The sequence below is a fragment of the Carassius auratus genome, chromosome 12, assembly GCF_003368295.1.
Source record: "Carassius auratus strain Wakin chromosome 12, ASM336829v1, whole genome shotgun sequence".
Taxonomy (NCBI): domain Eukaryota; kingdom Metazoa; phylum Chordata; class Actinopteri; order Cypriniformes; family Cyprinidae; genus Carassius; species Carassius auratus.
The window spans coordinates 19,521,832-19,543,500 of record NC_039254.1 but is presented as its reverse complement, the minus strand read 5'-3'; the positions used below and the strand labels follow the sequence as shown (position 1 = coordinate 19,543,500).

Genomic DNA, 21,669 nt, shown 5'->3' with positions numbered 1-21,669 from the left:
AACCTCATCCACTCTCCGCACTATCACTCAGCACCAGACTTACCTTCGGCTCAATTCCCCGCAGTTCCTGTGCCATCCTCTCCTGCTGCCGTCTCACCATCTTCACCTGGATTACTCACCGTCTCCCCACCATCTTGGATTGTCGTCTTCCCAGCCTTGTTACTGAACTCTTGTTTGTGTGTCTTATCTTTAATAAATTGTTAACTCGCATCTGTTTCAAGTTCCTCCTTCACCCAGTCGTCACACAGACCAGATGGTGGATCAGCACCTAGAAAGGACCTCTACATCCCTGAAAGACAGCGGAGACCAGGACAACTAGAGCCCAGATACAGATCCCCTGTAAAGACCTTGTCTCAGAGGAGCACCAGGACAAGACCACAGGAAACAGATTATTCTTCTGCACAATCTGACTTTGCTGCAGCCTGGAATTGAACTACTGGTTTCGTCTGGTCAGAGGAGAACTGGCCCCCAACTGAGCCTGGTTTCTCCCAAGGTTTTTTTCTCCATTCTGTCACCGATGGAGTTTCGGTTCCTTGCCGCTGTCGCCTCTGGCTTGCTTAGTTGGAGTCACTTCATCTACAGCGATATCGTTGACTTGATTGCAAATAAATGCACAGACACTATTTAACTGAACAGAGATGACATCACTGAATTCAATGATGAACTGCCTTTAACTATCATTTTGCATTATTGACACTGTTTTCCTAATGAATGTTGTTCAGTTGCTTTGACGCAATGTATTCTGTTTAAAGCGCTATATAAATAAAGCTGACTTGACTTGACTTCTGGATTTAGTGATGCTGATTAAAGAGCGTCAGGGGATGAATGTCACAGTTTTGTATTGTGCTTTAAAATGGTAGGCATAGCCTAGATTTATGCTTTCAGGTTGAAAATAAAACTTAAATAGTACAGTTTGTGATCTAAAATGGTAATTGTGCATTAACAGCTGTCAACCATGTCAGTACGCAAATGTGCTAAAGAAAATATTTATATTACGCATTTTTTATTTCGGTTCACTGCGGACCACTTATGTGCACCCCTATATGTGTGTGTGTATATATATATATATATATATATATATATATATATATAATGACTGTATTATGTAATTAACATATTTCATTTAAAATATCACAGCACATTATTGTAATGAGATCTGAAAGCTAAAATTACATACAAAATTGATTAATAAATAAAAACTTGATGGTCATATTTGGTCTTTGTTTTCTTATGACTATGGAGTGGCAGACTTTGTGAGATCTGAGCTTTCAGTTCTACATTTTTTGAGGTAGGTATTTACAAGTTGGGAAGTTGTAATCATTACTTCTCATCTCGCACTCTTCCTCTTAAAAATGTTAAATAATAATGTGCATTAGATGTATTTGTCCATTTTTAGGTGATGTAAATTTAAGCATTACTTATTTTATCATAATTATCGTAATTGTACATTAATGTCATATTTTTGTACGTTTTATTATGAATAAATAATAAATTAAAAAAACATAAATTTCAAGGAATTCACAGTCATTACAGATGCTGCGTCTATTCTGTCCCTTTACATATTTGTCACTTAGAGGTCAGAAACTCTGGAATTAAAGTAAGTTCAGAGTTTTTCACTCAGAATTATGACTTTGTGGTGGCATTCATTTGCGTTCAAATTGCACAATATTCCCAGCGTAACTTGAACTATCAGAACTTCCCACTTCATAAGTGCAAAAACTGCTCACTGGTAACATCCGCTATAATACAGTGACAATTATGAAATGTTTATGTTGATCACAATAAAATTTCTCCCCACATAAAGCTGTAGTTATGTTTCTAGTAGCAAGGACCTTTTAATGAGTCACTCATGAGCTTTACATTTTCAGATGTCTTTTTTAGCATTTGGACCTTTTTCCACGTCTTTAGAATTTCATGCTGTTACCCATAAACCATTGCACATGTGTGTGTGCGAGTAAGTTTAAAGAGACTGTAAGAGTGAGATGAGCGTCATGAACAGAATGATGAAATTAGAGTAGTGTGAGAGCTGATATACGGCAGAACACGTGAAACTGCTGTCTGTGCCATTGGACAAAAAGGTCACGAAGCCAATGGTGGCTCCTTCCACGTTCTCCGTGACCCAGGCGTGGAACTCAGAGACACGTGAATACACCTCTGGGAAACCTTCTTTAGCACAGCCCAGACTCGTCCCAAAGCTGGTGATTCCAGCCTGGACCCACACAGAACCCTGTTTGCACTGTAGCGGACCTCCAGAATCTCCCTGCAGACAAAGAAAGATGAGCTGTGAAAACACAACTGATGCATTGCTTTAAAGGGGTCCTATTATGCTTTTTAAATTTTCCAACTTTAGTTAATAAGAATAGGAGAGATTAAACAGCAAAAATTATTGACCTACAGTGCAAAGGCTTTGAATAAACTTGTGTATGTAACTTCTAATGTTATCATTATAGAGTATCTTAAAATGCCACTTCAGAATGTATTTATGCAAACTGTATTTTATTTGATCCAATTCAGACTTTCAGTTCTTCTAAATCTTTGTAGGAAATTAAAGGAATAGTTAACCCAAAATTTTAAATTAGCAGAAAATCTTGAGGCCATCAAAAATGTAGATGAGATTTGGAGAAATGTGTCATTGCATCGCAGTCTCAGCAATGCATCATATGCAGTGAATGGGTGCCATCAGAATGAGAGTCCAAACAGCGGATAGAAACAGCACAATCATCCACAAGTAATGAACTCCTGTCTAGTCCATCTGTCAACATTTTAAGAAGCAGAAACCTGCATGTTTATAAGAAACAAATGTATATGTAAAATGTTGCTTCTGGCTGAAATATAAGTCCTCTATCAATAAGATTGCTTCCTCCGGTGAAAAATGTGCCCTGTCTGAATCAGGAAGGAAATCTGATCAAACACTGTTAATAACACAATAGAGTCCAAACAGCTCTAAACAAATATATTGATGGATTTTAACAGAAGATGCACTTATTCACTGAAGGAAGCGTTAATGTGGATTATGGACTAATTTGGTTAAAAACATCTTAAAGAGGAATTTATTTCAGCTTTAGTCTTCTCAATATGTTAACTGATGGACTGGAGTGCTGTGGATTACTTGTGGATTATTGCAATGTTTTTAATTGCTGTTTGGACGGCACCCATTCACTGCAGAGCATCCACTTCTGAGCAAGTCAAGTCAAGTCACCTTTATTTATATAGCGATTTAAACAGAATACATTGCGTCAAAGCAACTGAACAACATTCATTAGGAAAACAGTGTGTCAATAATGCAAAATGATAGTTAAAGGCAGTTCATCATTGAATTCAGTGATGTCATCTCTGTTCAGTTTAAATATTTTCAGTGCATGTTACGGAATGCAATTTTTTTCCAGATCTGTTATAGACGGTTTCATCGGGTACACGCGCCTGGCCCTAAGTTAACTTCCGGTCTGTGTTGTGTATTGAGAGTGAGGAGTTGTCGTCATAGTACAGAGCCCCTCCCCTCGATATCACAGTCTCCGCCATGTTGGCAGGACACCGGCGGCGAAACAGGAATGTTTACATGTGTTGTAAACTCAGTACTAGAGAAGGTTCTCGCAATTCTGCACTGTTTTACCATGCCTGGAAGTTACTGCTGCGTTAAAAACTGCTCCAGTACCTCTCACGATACATATGGAACACATAGGAACAATGGAATTCAGTTTTTTTTTAGGTTACACCAAGCGCAGAACAGCAGTATTTGGAGAAGCTCTCAGGCATCCAAAATATCGACTCATACGAGCTCCCTGCTGTGGAATGGCACAGAGACCTGGACCATTTACCTCCACGCACTCATATGGACATTGGGAATTATATTGTTTTTGGTTTAAGTTACTACACAATGCAGGAGTTTAAAAGCCACAAGTCTTTGGAAAGTTACGAGGCTTTCTGTTGTGGCTGGGTCCATCTACAGCAGGTGATGACAGCAGTGTTGTACAGACACTTCTTGACCAAAACGACAAAGTAACTTAAATAACTGCGACTGTTTCGTAAACTCTAGATTATAATGAGATGTTCAATGTACACAAACGTTTCCAGCATGTTTTGATGTAGGCTAAAGCTGTGTATGTTTAGTTATAATTAGATTTTTGCCCAATGACACATACTGTACCAGGTTTTTGTGTTGGGGGCTGCAAAGTGGACAAACCAGTTCTGGGTTAGCTAGGGTAGTTAAATGTGTGATTGCGAGATGTAAATGTCCGGGTTAGATTAAGCCATTAACAGCGTGAATGCAAGTTACATCGTAAACAATATAATTCACAATGTCCGTATGTGTGCATGGAGGTAAATGGTCTGTGCCGCTGCAGGGAGCTCGTATGGGTCCATATTTTGGATGCCCCAGAGCTTTCCAAACACCGCTGTTTTGCGCTTGGTGTGAGCTTGTTCCTGTAAGGTCCCCTTTCTTTCGCCTTATCTTTCTGCATTGCTTTACATTCTTCTTTTCCATCTCGTATTCGTAGATCTGTCTCTGTTCCGCCGACATAATAAATGCGCAAAAATTTAAGAGCTCTGGAATGTTTACCCGCGCCTCTGTGCAGTTCTGAAGGCGTTGCCCCTGGCAACCGATAGCGTGTCCTACCATCATGGCCGATCGGCTCAGACCCCTCCCAAATCAACTCAAATCGGCACGTGATTCCTCACTCTCAATATCGTCTGGCTGCGGTGCCTTCTACAAACGCAGTTAAAGTTAAGGTGATGAGTAAGACTGAAGTTGTGCTCAGGTGGTTGTGCTGTGGGATGTGTTTCCCATACATTTATTTATTTTTGGAGACTCGCAATGATTTTAAAACTGATCGATTTTCAAAAAGGCTTCGTTGAATAAAAATGAGTAATGTTATGTACTGCACGTTTAATAATAATAATTCCTTACATTTATATGTTTAAATATCAAAATGAGGCACAGGTGTTTTTATATCACTATTTCTGAAGGAAGACTTGCATGTTATATGCCTGATAACGCAGCATTTGTGAGCGTAGCTCTGCTTTGTTTACAGCTGTTACTGGGGAAACCTCTATTTCTCGCGCTTTATGCATCTCCTGCTCGAAAAAAAAAAAAAAATTGCATTTTCATTAAGTTACCGGAAGTTAAGTTAGGGCCACAAAAGCGCGCATGAGCAGTAATGTTTGTTTATGTTGTTGCCGTTGAAACCGTCTATAGGGATGCAATGATACCATTTATTTCAGAACCGATCCGATACAGAAAATTCAGAGTATCTGCTGATACCGATCCAATCCAATACCAGCACAGTATTTTTTATTTTATTTTTTATCACTGTACAGTAACACACTCTTTTGTGTGTTAAACACAATTTACTACATATAAACAACTGCATTTGAATGAAAAATAACTAATGAAAAAATATATAAACATAATCTATGTTTATTATATGTTAGTGGATAACTTCAACAGCAAAATATGATCTGTGCACAATAATTGTATAAAATTTAGTGAAATATTTTATTTACACATAAAATTGTATAAGTCTAAAATCTCGTAAAATGTTACACATTGCTCTTTGTATTGTTGTAAAATACATTCATGAAGAAAAAAAAAACAAGTATATAGATGTATATAGAAATATAAAAGATGTTTCTTTTAAATGTATAGCACAGTGATAAAGGCAGCAACATGTGATAGATAGGACAGAACAATAAAGACTATTAATAATCTTTGACTGCACAGAAAATTATTAGGGGCGTAATGATTCATCAACATGGATGCGATGCATCGATGGCACGCGTAAAATATCGATAACTGGAATATAAATAGGCAGCTTATTTGGAACTGTCTACATTTTCACATAATGTCCGTCTATGCATTACAACGTATGCATTCTCGTTCAAACTCACGGATCAGGACTCGGACTGATAAAGGCACAAGGTGAGTATAAAAGACGCTGGGATTGTTTGTGGAGCAGTCGAGCGCTGTGTGAGAAGTTTTCACCGCACACATCTGAAGCGCGTGCACGCACACATATACATTGAGGTATCTTCCGCTTTTTTGTGCATGGATCAATAAATACATGATTACATAAAAACGGCGTTTTGGGGAATATCCTAGTAAACACAGTCAGTTAGGCATATGTCTTAACGTTAACGCTTCAGAAAGAAAATGATGTGTTATACTAAATCTGTGCTTGGTTCTTGAAGTGAAACAAACTAATAAATCGAATGCTTTCAAAGAACAATACAAGTGCTCACTGCTTCTGACTAAATAACCTTTGTTACATCAAAATGATTAATCTATATTAAGTTTTAAACAGTGAAGACTATGCAGTTATTTACATTTGATTATTACATTTTTGTAGCGTACCTTAAAATGTATTATAGACTGAACTGAAAAACCTAAAAGCAGTTTATTTAACTGTTTTAAGTTTGTTGAACGTGTGTCTTGTTGTATTGCATTTATTTCCTGCTTATAATTTGGTTACCTGTAGAAACTTTTTTTTTTTTTTTTTTTTGCACTGAGCCCATAGTAGCAACTAGATTTTTTTGCCAAATTGTTTATTTTCTTTATTATCAAAAAATATAAAAAATAAATACATTAAAAAAAGTGTAGGCTTCTTTTTTGTTGTTGTTGTTGTTATTCTGAATCTCCCAATTGAGGTACACTATGTGAACATTTCAGGTAAACACCTCACTTCTTTCTGGGACATTTCCAAACTCCCTGAAACTGCAGTTGTTAGCCCCTCCTGAAAAAGATAAATCTTGATAACACCATTTGGGCAATAATAGACCAATATCTAATCTTCCTTTTATAGGCAAAATTACAGAAAAGGTAGTTTTTAGTCAGCTGAACAAATACTTAAACTGAAATGGATACCTGGACAATTTTCAATCTGGTTTCTGCGTCACAGCACAGAGACAGCACTCATAATGTTAATAAATGATATTCGCTTAAATTCTGACTCTGGCAAAATATCGGTGCTGGTATTGCTAGATCTCAGTGCTGCGTTAGACACTGTCGATCATAACATACTACTAGAGAGACTGGAAAACTGGGTCGGGCTTTCTGGGATGGTACTCAAATGGTTCAGGTCATACTTAGAAGGGAGAGGCTATTATGTGAGTCTAGGAGAGCATAAGTCTTAAGTGGACGTCCATGACATGCGAAGTCCCACAAGGCTCGATTCTAGCACTGCTCTTGTTTAGCCTGTATATGCTTCCACTAAGTCAAATAATGAGAAAGTACCAAATTGCCAATCACAGCTATGTTAATGATACCCAGATTTACCTAGCCTTATCTCCAAATGACTACAGCCCCATTGACTCCATCTGCCAATGCATTGATGAAATTAATAGTTATGTTCCAGAACTTTCTTCAGTTAGATAAGGAAAAAACTGAAGTCATTGCATTTGGAAACAAAGATGAAGTTCTCAAGGTGAATGCATACCTTGACTCTAGGGGTCAAACAACGAAAAAACACGTCAGGAATCTTGGTGTGATTCTGGAGACAGACCTTAGTTTCAGTAGTCATGTCAAAGCAGTAACTAAATCAGCATACTATCATTTAAAAAACATTGCAAGAATAAGATTTTTAGTATCAAATCGAACCGTAATCGAATCGTAATCTAAATTTTTGAGGTATTGGCAAATATCTAATTGCTGGGTATGAGAATCAAAATCTTATTGTATCGTGACAAACCATCCGATTTACACCCTGTGCTCAGAATGATGAACTTGAAACAACACGGAGTCACAGTGTGCAGACTGCACAGCCCTCCGAGTCTGCATAGAAAAGTTAGTACACACATTCTGGTCTGCTCATGTTCATGTTCAGTTAACTTGTCACAGCAGTTCAGTCAGTGTACTGTTTCAGTAAGTTAATTTCACCGGGATATTGGTTAATTTAGATTCAGAGAGAGTGTCAAACATGTTAAAAAAAGTGAAAAACTTAAGTAATTTGTGGGTTTATAATTCACAACGATGAGATATACTCACAATTCTGAAAAGAAATGTCCATATTGTAAGATATAAACTTGCTGTTGTAAAAAAAAAAGTCAGAATTGTGGAAGGCTTGTTACCATGGAAGATTATACTAAAATGTATATGAATAAAAAATATACTTTTTTCCTTGCAATTGTGAGTTTAAATCTAACAGTTTGGACTTTTCTTCTCAAAATTGCATGTTTATATCTCATTTCTGAGGGGTTTTTTTCACACATTTTTGAGTTTATATCTCACAGTTCAGATTTTTCTTCTCTGAATTCCATGTTTATATATCTCAGTTGCAAGCTGACACATATCAATTCTGTATTCTTCTCAGAACTGCATGACAAAAAGAACAGATTGTGAATTCACAACTAGCCCTTTTTTCTGTGCTGGAAAAAAAGCTTCTGTACTCACCTGACAGATTCCTTTGTCTGCCCTCCCTGCACAGATCATCTGTGCTGTGATTGTAGCATCACCTGCTGGCTCATACTGGCAGCTGCACTGTGAGCTGCCCACAACCGGGACCTCCACCTCCTGAAGAGCCTGAGGAGCCGGCAGCGGTTCTGTCAAACACAGCCTCTGAGAGTTAGGAACACAACAGCACTAATGGAAGATCCACAACACCCTCAGTCTAGCGGCTCGGACTACAAACAGTAGATGTTGATCTTTATTTAATTTTTTTTCCTTCTTAGCATTGTTCATGTGAAATGGGAAAACAATGTATGATTAGAAAGTAAGTAAAAAATACTTATAAATAAGAAAATATACACCTTATATTGCAACATGGTAGTAAGCTATTTACTGTGAAAGCAATAATTCTTATTCCTTAGCCATTAGTAAATAACTAGAAGAAGCTACATTCACATATACAAGTTACAAATGGCTGCATCTGCTCTTACAATAAAAATATCAAGTCTACTATAAAAATAAAGGAGAAATGAGAATCCTCATACAACTACTCTAAAAGAAAGAACATAAATCAAAATTACAAAAACATGTCCATGTCTCATTTCACCACAAAAAAATAAAAAAATAATTAATTAATTAATTAATTAATTAATTAATTGTTTGACATAATTACAATATTCCTAAAAGTGACCTGGCAGATTTCCTAAGAAAATGCATTCTTCTGTAGTTTATCTGTGTATTTACGTCATACCCATAAATAAAGACAAGAAGGTTCAGCTTTTATAACACATGTCCGATCAATATATCAATAAAATCAATATCGATATACATCCAACTCATTCCTACTTAACTAGGCAAGGCAAGGCAAAGCAAGAGAAGTTTATGTATAGCACATTTCGTACACAATGGTAATTCAAAGTGCTTAACATAAAAGAAAATAAAATAATCATGAAGGAAAATAATACAAAAATAAAAACAAACAATTTTAAACCTTTGGAAATGATTTAAAAATGGATTTATTTAAAATGAATTTAAAACAGTTAAAAATAGAAAATGATTTTACATAAAATACAGTGAATACATAAAATACAGTGCAATCAGTTCAGACATTGCACAGTGCTCATTCAATAAATGCACAGCTAAACAGATGGGTTTTGAGTCTAGATTTAAATGTGACTAGTGTTTTAGCACATCTGATCTCTTCTGGAAGCTGATTCCAACAGCGGGCAGCATAGTAAGTAAAGGAGGACTCCCCTTGTTTTGTGTGAACCCTTGGTATTTCTAACTGACTTGATCCTAATGATCTGAGTGCTCTGTTAGGTTTTTATTCAGTGAGCATATCTGCAATATATAGACTCACATAACAGCCTCTCTCTTCTAAGTATGATCTGAACCATTTGATGCGATCCCAGAAAGCCTGACTCAGTTTTCCAGTCTCTCTAGTAGTATGTTATGATCGACAGTGTCTAACGCAGCACTGAGATCTAGCAATACCAGCACCGATATTTTGCCAGAGTCAGAATTTAAGCGAATATCATTTATTAACATTATGAGTGCTGTCTTTGTGCTGTGATGCAGAAACCCGATTGAAAATTGTCCAGGTATCCATTTGAGTTTAAGTATTTGTTCAGCTGACTAAAAACGACCTTTTCTATAATTTTGCATATAAAAGGAAGATTAGATATTGGTCTATAATTGCCCAAATGGTGTTATCAAGATTGCTCTTTTTCAGGAGGGGCTTAACAACTGCAGTTTCAGGGAGTTTGGAAATGTCCCAGAAAGAAGTGAGGTGTTCACGACTTCTTAAAGATCTGCTTCTAAACACACTTTTAAAAAAGAGATGTGGGAAGTGTGTCAATATAGCAGGTTGATGATTTTAGGTGATGCGCTATTTCTTCCAAAATGTTGCTATCAATTGGTTCAAAAGCAGACATAGTATCTTTTTGATATTGTGGACAAATCTATCTGACCTCTGCATTGTGTCAGTTTCTCAACAGTGGCAAAAAGAGAATGAGTGTTGTTATAAACGAGTTTTGTTATAAAGTTACTGTTTATAAGGTTTGAGAAGAAATTCTGTCTAGCTGTGTCTAGTTTCACATTAAAAGCATGAAGGCTGTCTTTATAGATGCTATGGTGAATTTCAAGTTTCGTCTTTCGCCACATCCGCTTGGCTTTTCTGCGTTGTCTTTTCATAGTCTGAACTGCTGTTGATCTTCTCCAAACTGATAAATTCATAGACATCTTTAAATAGAGCAGCTACACCCCCCCCCCCAACAGTCCTACAAACACTCATGTAAGTGAAGTTAGGAGGGGCTGCTTCATTTAGGACTGTTGCACTGCAGCTGTCTTCTAGCCATGTTTCATTTAGAAACATAAAATCCAGATTGTTTATGGTTATAAAGTCATTGATTAGAAATTATTTATTTTTCAGTGAGCGAATGTTTAAAAGTGCTAGCTTGATGGCAGTACTTTGTGTCTTTACATCAATCTTAGTTTGATGCATAATAGTCCCCAGATTAGATGAGTTTGCCCTTCGGCTTGAGAAGGCCTTAGACTTTCTATCACGTGATAAAACTGAAATAGAAAAAGCTACAGGCACACTGGGTTCCCGCTTGTTCTGTAAACATTTGTGAATGTTGCTGCTATTATAGCATGTACCTGACTTCATTTCACTGACGTCATTTCATTTCACTGAGAGCTGCTTTCAGTAGTAGCTGTTTTGAAACATCACAGTCAGTCTGTGAGGAGCTCTGTGGGCAGGGCTCATCCGGGATAGTGTCCGTCCGCTGTGCTTATTTTGGCTGCATGGTGTTATCAGTGTCCTTGTGGGATATGTCAACCACATGATGACTCAGACCCGGTGTGTGTGTGCGGAATAGATTGACACACTCTACTGAAGGATGATGGAGGGAAAAGTAGATATTGACCTTAAGCATCTGGTTTAAACACTGATCCGGGAGTTAAGTATATCTAAAAAGCGTTAGCACTCGTTAGCTTGTCATTAGCGTTTTCATTCGAACCTATCGCTGTTTTCTTTTCACCTCTCTCTCTCTCGCTCCAGTTTTTCACAAGTTCATCAAACAACCGCAGTAAGAATATTTCATCAAGCAAGGTGAGTAATGGCTTCTCCTGCTATTGTTATTTGCACCTCTTGCCACATGTACAGTCTATCTATCTCTGTCACAGATGAGTAGGGATGGGTATCGTTAAGGTTTTAACGGTATTACTAATCTTACCGATACTGCTTAACGGTCCGGTACTTTAACAGTATTCTTATCGGTACTTTGTGTTGTGTGTGTGTGTTTTTTTTTAAGAACAAAAAAGTTGCCAATAAAATCCTGTAAAAATGCTGGTAATTGCTGTAAAATGCATTACAGGAAATTACTGCAAAGCAAATTACAGTTAATTGCTGTACCCTGAAAAAAAAAAAGTAGTAGTAAAAAAAGAGCGGTGTTCATCATTTATGCTGCAGCACCCGGGGAGCAGTTGGTGGTTCAATGCTTTGCTCAAGGACACCTCAGTCGTGTTATCGCCGGCCCAAGTTTCGAACCCACAACCCTAGGGTTAGGAGTCAAACTCTCTAACCACTAGGCCACAACTTTATATTATTCAAATAGTCTAAATAAATACAAGACCATAAAACGGGTCAAATTACTTTTTTTATTATTGAAAGTTTGTGTCCAAAGCACAGTGTATGTGAAATATAGTAGTTTGTAGTATTTTTTGTAGTAACATTGAATTTAACTTGTAGTTTATTTTACATCAATATTTTGTACTTTCACTAAAGTACAGTATTTACTTGGCAAAAAAGTTGCCAATAAAGTCCTGTAAATATATTTTACAGCAATATTTTGTAATTTCACTAAAGTACAGTATTTACCTGGCAAAAAAGTTGCCAATAAAGTCCTGTAAATATATTTTACAGCAATATTTTGTAACTTCACTAAAGTACAGTATTTACCTAGCAAAAAAGTTGCCAATAAAATTCTGTAAATACCCCTAAATAAAATATGATGTTGTAATAATTTAACAATGAAACTGCTTTAAAGAATAATTTTAACAGTAAACTATAAAATATGTATATAAATGCCATATCATGAGCTCTATCTTAATACATTTACAAATGAATAAAAATGAATAAAGCCAATGATGTTGCAAGTATTTATTAAAACTGGCAGAAAGACATTGCAAGGCTTTTACTGGTAAAATAAAAATGTCAGTCTTTTAACAGTTAAAATCTTATTATAGAAAAACATAGCATCACAAATAACTACAAATACATGTTTAAAAAATAAGCCATACTCAGAGTAGAACATTAACTTTCTATACAAATGAAGGTCAATCAACAGAATTTGTATAATTTTTGTAAAAAAAAAAATGTTTTAAAGAAAATTATTAAAACAAAATGCTGGAATCAACATTAAATCACAAATTCTGTTGTTTGAGCTTATGTTCTATTAAATTAAGAATATTCAAAATCAAAATCAGTCTCGCATTTCGATGCTTCCTCAGTCTTTTTTTTTTCTAGTTTTTTAATCAGGCTAACTTGTCCAGTCGCTGTTACAATCAATAATGATCGATAATAAGAGAAAAGCCTTTAAATGAGCTCAGTGATTAAGGTCAAGCAACACTTACATTAAAACATAATGATCACCACCCGATGGTTTTTGCTTTTGGCTTGACACATTATTCTGAAAAATAAAAAGTTACAAGCCAAGATCCCAACTAAAGCAAACATTGACCACTATAATGGTGACACACAAATTGTTATTTTCTCGTTTGGTGAGTCTGCTTGTTAACATCAGGTGTCTTCAATAATGCTCAATCATAACTCAATTAACTTCTTAATTATCTCATTAACTTCAACTCTGCTTCAGTGTAACTTTTATATGTGTCCACACTCAGAGTGTTAAATTAACACTGGGGATTTTGTTGTGTAACTATGCTATGATAGCAATTCCCAGTTTACTACACAGAAGTTACAAGGCCGCTTGTGTAATATCAGGATAGGAGGCTATTGTGACATGATATCTCTTATACATTATAAGTATATACTCAAATAAATATTAAAAATGATATATTTATCAAGTATAATTAAGTGTAAAAAGCAGGAACTACAGTGACAACACCTGCTTCTTGTAAATTAATTACAGTTGATGTGGAAATATACTGTTAACAACTGTAAAACCTTATTTGACCCATAATGCATTGTGAATTACAGCTGCATCTTGTAAAATGTTTATACAGTAAAATTCTGTAAAAATTAGCTGTAGAAACTACAGCAATTTTTTAGTGTATATATATATATATATATATATATATATATATATATATATATATATATATATATATATATATATATATATATAATAAAAAGGTTGCAAAATGTGGCAATTGGCTATTTTGTAAACTAACTTGAGGTGCTGTGCATTTAAGTTAGCCAAATAAATGTTTACATTTACATACTGATTTTTCCTTATTTGGAATTTTAAAAACAAGTAGAAAATATGTTGATTTCATTCTCATTTTTCCCAAAATAAATCAACAGAATTTCTACTTAAGGTTAGCAAACCAGGGAGATTCAACATGATTTTAGCATACATACCTGACGTAGATGGGGCAACAACCAGAGACGAGCTAGCTAGGCAGTCGATACACATAATGCATTTTTGAAAGATGCTTTGACAGATTGCTTGTGTTTCTGCCCTTACATGCAAATATTGTTTTGCACTTATGACCACGAGGGTTGTCAGCATTAACTCTAGTGAAGTATAACCACACTTTGGAACATTTTGCTCTCTCCGCCATCGTCACTCTTTGTATTAAGCGGAAGTTTTCGTACTGTTATGCGTGTACCACGCTCGTTCTTGTTGTGTGTGACTGATCGCACATTAGAAATGTTTGGCGAGATTAAATGTGCACGACAACATTATTAAGCAAAAATACATAGTACATTATTTTTTTTCCCTCCAGTACCAAAAGCAGAAACGATACCGTCAGATCTTACTGATACCACGGTCTTTCATAATTTAGCCCCGGGGCCAGTTTAATAGCGGGTTTCGGTACCCATCCCTACAGATGAGGGATTCAGATGTGATAAATGCAGGGAAATTGTTAGGCTGACAGAGAAGATTTCAGAATTAGAGACACGCATCCAAACTTTAATTGAGGACAGTAAGAGTGTTAGGGCTCTCGATACGGCTTTGGATGCGTCTAGCTGAGGGATTCCTTTACATTGTTCAGTTCCTGCAACAGAGCCCCTGCAGCAGGGCAACTGGGTGACAGTGAGGCAGCGTAGTCGTGGGTCAAAACACCGCTCTTCTGTTCCGATCAAAACATTAAACAGGTTCTCCCCACTGATGCACCCACTGAGAAACCTGATGAAAGTGCTCTAATTATTGGTGATTCTATTGTACGGAACGTGAATATAGAGACACCAGCCACCATAGTCAAATGTTTACCGGGAGCCAGAGCGCCTGACATCTCGGTGCTTCATATAACATTATCTAGAGAAACCAATGTTAATGATAAATCCCCTGTTATGTTTGTACTGGCTACTGTATACAGGCCACCTGGGCACCATACATACTTTATTAAAGAGTTTGGTGATTTTACATCCGAGTTAGTTCTGGCTGCAGATAAAGTTTTAATAGTTGGTGATTTAAATATCCATGTTGATAATGAAAAAGATCCATTGATATCAGCATTTATAGACATTCTGAACTCTATTGGGGTTAGACAACACGTTTCAGCACCTACTCATTGTCAAAGTCATACTCTAAATTTAATACTGTCACATGGAATTGATGTTGATAGTGTTGAAATTATGCAGGTTGTATCTCTCTGTTAGTTCTACTGGATCTTAGTGCTGCGTTTGACACAATTGACCACAACATTCTTTTGCATAGACTTGAACACTTTAATGGAAGTGCATTATCATGGTTTAAATCGTATTTATATGACTGCCATCAGTTTGTAGCAGTGAATGAAGATGTATCATATCGATCACAGGTGCAGTGTGGAGTACCTCAAGGCTCAGTACTGGGGCCGCTACTCTTCACACTTTATATGTTACCCCTGGGAGATATCATCAGGAAACATGGTGTTAGCTTTCACTGTTATGCTGATGATACTCTGCTCTATATTTTTTCGCGGCTCGGTGAAACACACCAATTTGAAAAACTAATGGAATGCATAGTCGATATAAAAAACTGGATGACGAGTAATTTCTTACTGCTAAATTCCGAGAAAAAAAACAGAGGTGTTAATTATAGGACCTAAAAACTCTGCTTGTAATAACCTAGAACACTGTCTAAGACTTGATGGTTGCTCTGTCAATTCTTCGTCATCAGTTAGGAACCTAGGTGTGCTATTTGATCGCAATCTTTCCTTAGAAAGCCATGTTTCTAGCATTTATAAAACTTCATTTTTCCATCTCAAAAACATATCAAAATACGGCCCATGCTCTCAATGTCAAATGCAGAAATGTCAATCCATGCATTTATGACCTCAAGGTTAGATTATTGCTTTATTGGTGCTTTATTGGGTGGTTGTTCTGCACGCTTAGTAAACAAACTACAGCTAGTCCAAAATGCAGCAGCAAGAGTTCTTACTAGAACCAGGAAGTATGACCATATTAGCCCGGTCCTGTCCACACTGCACTGGCTCCCTATCAAACATCGTATAGATTTTAAAATATTGTTTATTACTTATAAAGCCCTGAGTGGTTTAGCACCTCAGTATTTAAATGAGATCCTTTTACATTATAATCCTCTACATCCGCTATGTTCTCAAAACTCAGGCAATTTGATAATATCTAGAATATCAAAATCAACTGCGGGCGGCAGATCCTTTTCCTATTTGGCGCCTAAACTCTGGAATAACCTACCTAACATTGTTCGGGAGGCAGACACTCTCTTGCAGTTTAAATCTAGATTAAAGACCCATCTATTTAACCTGGCTTACACATAACATACTAATATGGTTTTAATATCCAAATCCTTTAAAGGATTTTTAGGCTGCATTAATTAGGTAAACCGGAACCGCAAACACTTCCCATAAGACCCTATGTACTTGCTACATCATTAGAAGAATGGCATCTACGCTAATATTTGTCTGTTTCTCTCTTGTTCTGAGGTCACCGTAGCCACCAGATCCAGTCTGTGTCCAGATCAGAGGGTCACTGCAGTCACCCGGATCCAGTATGTATCCAGACCAGATGGTGGATCAGCACCTAGAAAGGACCTCTACTGCCCTGAAAGACAGCGGAGACCAGGACAACTAGAGCCCAGATACAGATCCCCTGTAAAGACCTTGTCTCAGAGGACCACCAGGACAAGACCACAGGAAACAGATGATTCTTCTGCACAATCTGACTTTGCTGCAGCCTGGAATTGAACTACTGGTTTCGACTGGTCAGAGGAGAACTGGCCCCAACTGAGCCTGGTTTCTCCCAAGGTTTTTTTCTCCATTCTGTCACCGATGGAGTTTAGGTTCCTTGCCGCTGTCGCCTCTGGCTTGCTTAGTTGGTGTCACTTCATCTACAGCGATATCATTGACTTGATTGCAAATAAATGCACAGACACTATTTCAACTGAACAGAGATGACATCACTGAATTCAATGATGGACTGCCTTTAACTATCATTCTGCATTATTGACACACTGTTTTCCAAATGAATGTTGTTCAGTTGCTTTGACGCAATGTATTTTGTTTAAAGCATTATATAAATAAAGGTGACTTGAATATGGCCCCAGAAAAGATTGAAGTTGTTGATAAAATAGACTTCTTTAATATTGCAAGATCTTTGTAGCCATGTATTCAGCCCAAGCAACCATGAAAACACATTTGTTCCCCTTGCTGGGAGTGGTCCACTGATGAACGACTGAACTTTGAGTCTTTAAAGTGTTTCAAAGAGTTCAATGAAGTCCTTCTTAAGGAGTTCTGACTGTTCTTTCCGAATATCATTCTTTCCCACATGGAGGATTTGATTTGCAGTCTTGTGCTTCATCAGAATGTTCTGAAGTTCCTTGTTCACATCAGAGACCGTTGCTTGAGGAAGGCAGCATGTTGATGTAGTCCTGCTACGGATGTTTCTGATAACAGAGTCACCCACTATCAGAGTCCTGGGCTCGGCTGCGCTCTGAGCTGAAAGCTGCTGTCTGCTCGTCCTTGAGCGCCTGTTAGTAGCGGTGTTAGCTGCTGGTTGATCCGATCCATGTTCAATCACATTTGGGGATTCCTCACCCACATTCATTAATGCTTCAAATCTGTACTCAAGATGTTTAAGGGGAGTAAGAATACCAGTATTTACAAGCCTTGTCATAGTCTTATCTGGGGTAGAGGAAGCTACGGCAGCAATACGAGAAACTCGTGACAATCAGATGTCTCGTGTTCCTTTGGGTCTCGCTCCCTGTTTGTGCCTTCGATTAGTGTGGAGATCAGTTTCGGCTTGTTCCTCTACACTTGGTATAAACTGTTGAGATTCAGAAGATTCGTGGGACTCACCGGCTGTTTGCTGAGAGGGTCCGTGATGACGGTCTGCTGAGTGTTCCCTCTGTTTTGGAAGTCCAGAAAGTAACTTTGTTTCAAGAATCACAATCCTTTTGTAGAAGTTTGCAGCAGTTCATGCAACAAGTAGATCCAACAGGAGGCATTTTCTCTCTCTTCTGTTTGAATGTAGGCAGTTGTTATCCCGTCTCAGGAATGTTAAGCTGCTGAATGTGGGAGGCAAAGTCTTCTTTTTGAAGTACTATACCAGTCCCAAAGAGTTTTTAGTTTTAGTGTTTGTGCCAAAAATCTGTAGTTTGAGCACTGTGCTGATCTGCTGAATATATATATATATATATATAAAAAAAAAGTACAGAAATAAGCAGCAAAGTGCAGAGCAATAAGCTAGAACGTCCGAATGGTAGTGAAGCCGGAAGCAAACATCTATGCATTTTTTTTATTTTTTAAAGTAGGGTTTTAAACTAACATTAATTAAAGTGAATAAAATTATTTATAAATAATTGATCTTTTATTACAGTAATTAATTTTTTTCTGAAAAGATTGTTTTCTTAATCAAATAAATTAACACACACAGACACACACACACACACACTATTTTACTTTTGTTCTTTTGTTTTTAGAATTTTTTTTTCTTAGATTTTCTTAGATTTTGAGAGATTCACTGGTGTTCTCAGGTTGTCAAAGCTACATATATTAAAGTATGAAATCTACAGAGTAATTAATTAATGCAGAGTTGTGTTTATAGAGGTTAGAGCTATAGAAATTGTACCCTGTGCATTAAAAATGTGCTTCAAACACGTATGTTTATGTTGTGAATGGAGCACTCACGGTTTTTGCCAATGTTTCCCCAGCCTGTAGCCCAGCAGAATGTGGCATTGAGAAAGATGCTCCCTTTGGATGCCAGGCAGACTGGACGAATGTATGGAGTGAAGGTCACAGACTGGCTCAGTTTCATCAGGGAGATGTCATTATTGAACAGGGTGCTGTTGTACTTTGGATGGATGGTGATGGACTGAATACCAACTCTTACTTCATTTGGGTTGGCAGCAGGCGTGATCTGGGTTTGTCTTCCCAGGTACAGTGTCCAGCTGTTGAGGTTAGTCCTGTTACAAATAGAGATAGAATAAACCTTTGCTTAAGATAGAGAAAAGTTTCACAAAATTTGCTACCAGTCTCATGGAAAAATAGTTTAAATCTTAAACAAATATTTCACCCAAAAATAAAATGCAGAAAATGTACTGAACCTCAGAGCTTTCTTCATCAGAACAGATTTGAAGTAAGCAATATTATGTATAAAGGACTCATATTTTAACTGGATGCAATGGCTTGATGTTAAAAACGTCTTAATGCTGGATTTGTTTCATCTTTTGTCTTCTCCAGATGTTCACTGATGGACTGGAGAGCTGTGGATTATTGTGATGTTTTTATCAGCTGTTTGGACTCTCATTCTGACGGCACCCATTTACTGCAGAGCATCCATTGATGAGACACTGATTCAATGCTATTTCTACAAATCCGATGAAGAAACACACTCATCCTGATCTTGAATGGCCTGAGGGTGAGTAAATGTTCAGCATATATTCATATTTGGGTGAACTATTGTTTTAAGCTGCTAAAGATGGAAAAGTCATGCAGCAGCGCTTCTTACGAGATGATGCAGTGAGCGGCCGTCATCACCCACTGGCTGTGGATCAGGGTTCCTCCACAGATGTGTCTGCTGTTGTAATGGACACTGACCTGCCAGGGCCAGTTACCCACAGGCGCATCAGTGCCACCCACTACACGTGTATTTAGAGGAGCTACTCCACAGTTTGCAGCCACTAAATTATGTGCACAATATACACAAAATATTCTACTAGTCAAAAGTTTGGAATAAGATGTTTCAATGTTTTTGAAAAAAGTCTTTTATACGCAAAACTGCATTTATCTGATCTAAAATTCAGTAAAATAACAGTAATTTTGTGAATATATATATATATATATATATATATATATATATATATATATATATATATATATATATATATATATATATATAAGTAGCTGTTTTCGTTGTGAATCTGTGTTAAAGTGTAATGTATTTCTGTGATGCTCCGCTGTATTTTCAGCATCATTCCTCCAGTCTTCAGTGTCACATGATCTTCAGAAATCAGAATAATATGATGATTTACTGCTCAAGAAACATTTCTGATTATTATCAGAGTTGAAAACGGTTGTGCTGCACAATACTTTTGTGCAAACTCAAAGAAAAGGCTTCTTTCAAAAACATGAAAAAATCTTAATAATTCCAAACGTTTGCCCAGTGGTGTATTTTGTGCTGCTCTTATTGTTTACCGTGCATTTGAGCCTGTAGAGTAAACCATTTTAAACTTTTAAAGAACTTGCCTAATCCAGACTTCCCCAGAAAGGAGTAAATACATATGCTAATAATAACCTATGCAGTTCTTCTTTTATGTAAATGCACCTTGTTTTAAGGAAGTTTTTACATTCTTAACTGGAAAATGAAAAAGAAAATAATGATTAATGTAATTATTGATTCAACACAGTGAAAGCATTAGAAACAAAAAAAGCATCAGAGTTTCTACACATTTAGAAATTTGACCCTTTTTTAAGAACATTTAATTGAGACACAATTCACAATTGACTCTGCAAGCACACATACTTAAATACTCATAATCAAACTCACCCTCCGTACTGAACATCAAGCTGAGCAGGATCACTGACAACTCCATGGCTGAAGTGAAAGACTGGGAAAGAGAGCTGTCTTATGTCTTTTCTCTCTTTAAATCACCTGTATGACTTGTCTTCTCTGTCTGTCACAAGAAGGTCAATTGTTCATGTAATAAAACAGGTTAGACTTGTCTCATTCTTTCCTATAAATGAATGTTTGCATGACGACGGCGATGCCAGTACGGCTAAAACACAACCTATATTCTTTATTCTATAAATAAACACAATTAATACTTTTACAATTTTTGCATTTTACATTTTAGACCAATTAGTCTAACCAATTATTAAAGACCTTTTTTTTTTTTTGCATGGTTTTTAATAGAAAAAGATCAACCAACATAGTTATTTTGTAAAAATCCTTTATTTCATAAAAGCTGTGTTATGAGACTCTTTTGTTAGCATTATTTGAACTGGGTTTATGCACACAGTGTCAATGCAGTGTGGTGCCACATAGTTGTGTTTGCGTCTGATATATTTCTGGACACAGACAGGAACTATGAAGCTTTGCTTTGAATTTCATGTTCTGTTATTACATCTAAAAGAATCAGATTAGCTCCAGTTGTATTGTTCTCTCATTTGGCTTGGATACATTGCTCTGTTGTGTATTATTGTAATTTGTAAATAGCTTTGCATAAAAGCATCTGCTATAGATAAATGAATGTAAATGCAAACTTTGAAAGACTGGGTTATCTAGAAAGTGATTCAACAGGTCAGACTCTAAGCACATCTGAAGGGTGAATGATGACACTCATTAAAGCAATTTACTATGTTGGTATTGACTCCCATGGTATGGAAAACAACTCAGTGGAAGCCAGTGGCTGTTTGCTTACCAGCATTCTTCAAAATAATTTATTTATTTATTTATTTATTTTTTTTATTTTTTTTGAGGGTAAATGAGTAAATGATGACATAACTCATTTTTAACCTTTTGAGAATGTAATTTATTACATAGCCCTAGAGGAGACCTAACATACCACAGTGTTTAAATGATGTGTGTAACAGTGACTCCTTTATGAGGGCCCCTGTGTTCCTCATTTTCTCTCATTTTCATTCCC

The 21,669-nt window shown here is 36.6% G+C and overlaps 1 protein-coding gene across 1 annotated transcript; it reads right to left on the bottom strand.

Moving 5' to 3' along the window:
* Positions 1 to 1,384: 1,384 nt before the first annotated feature.
* Positions 1,385 to 20,895, bottom strand: LOC113112087 (serine protease 27). Its single transcript, XM_026277480.1, has 5 exons — positions 20,571 to 20,895; positions 19,533 to 19,704; positions 18,713 to 18,987; positions 8,381 to 8,529; positions 1,385 to 2,260 (listed from the first exon to the last, which is right to left on the bottom strand). The coding sequence occupies exons 1-5, from the start codon at positions 20,614 to 20,616 to the stop codon at positions 1,961 to 1,963; spliced, it is 942 nt and encodes a 313-aa protein (XP_026133265.1). The 5' UTR covers positions 20,617 to 20,895; the 3' UTR covers positions 1,385 to 1,960.
* Positions 20,896 to 21,669: the final 774 nt, after the last annotated feature.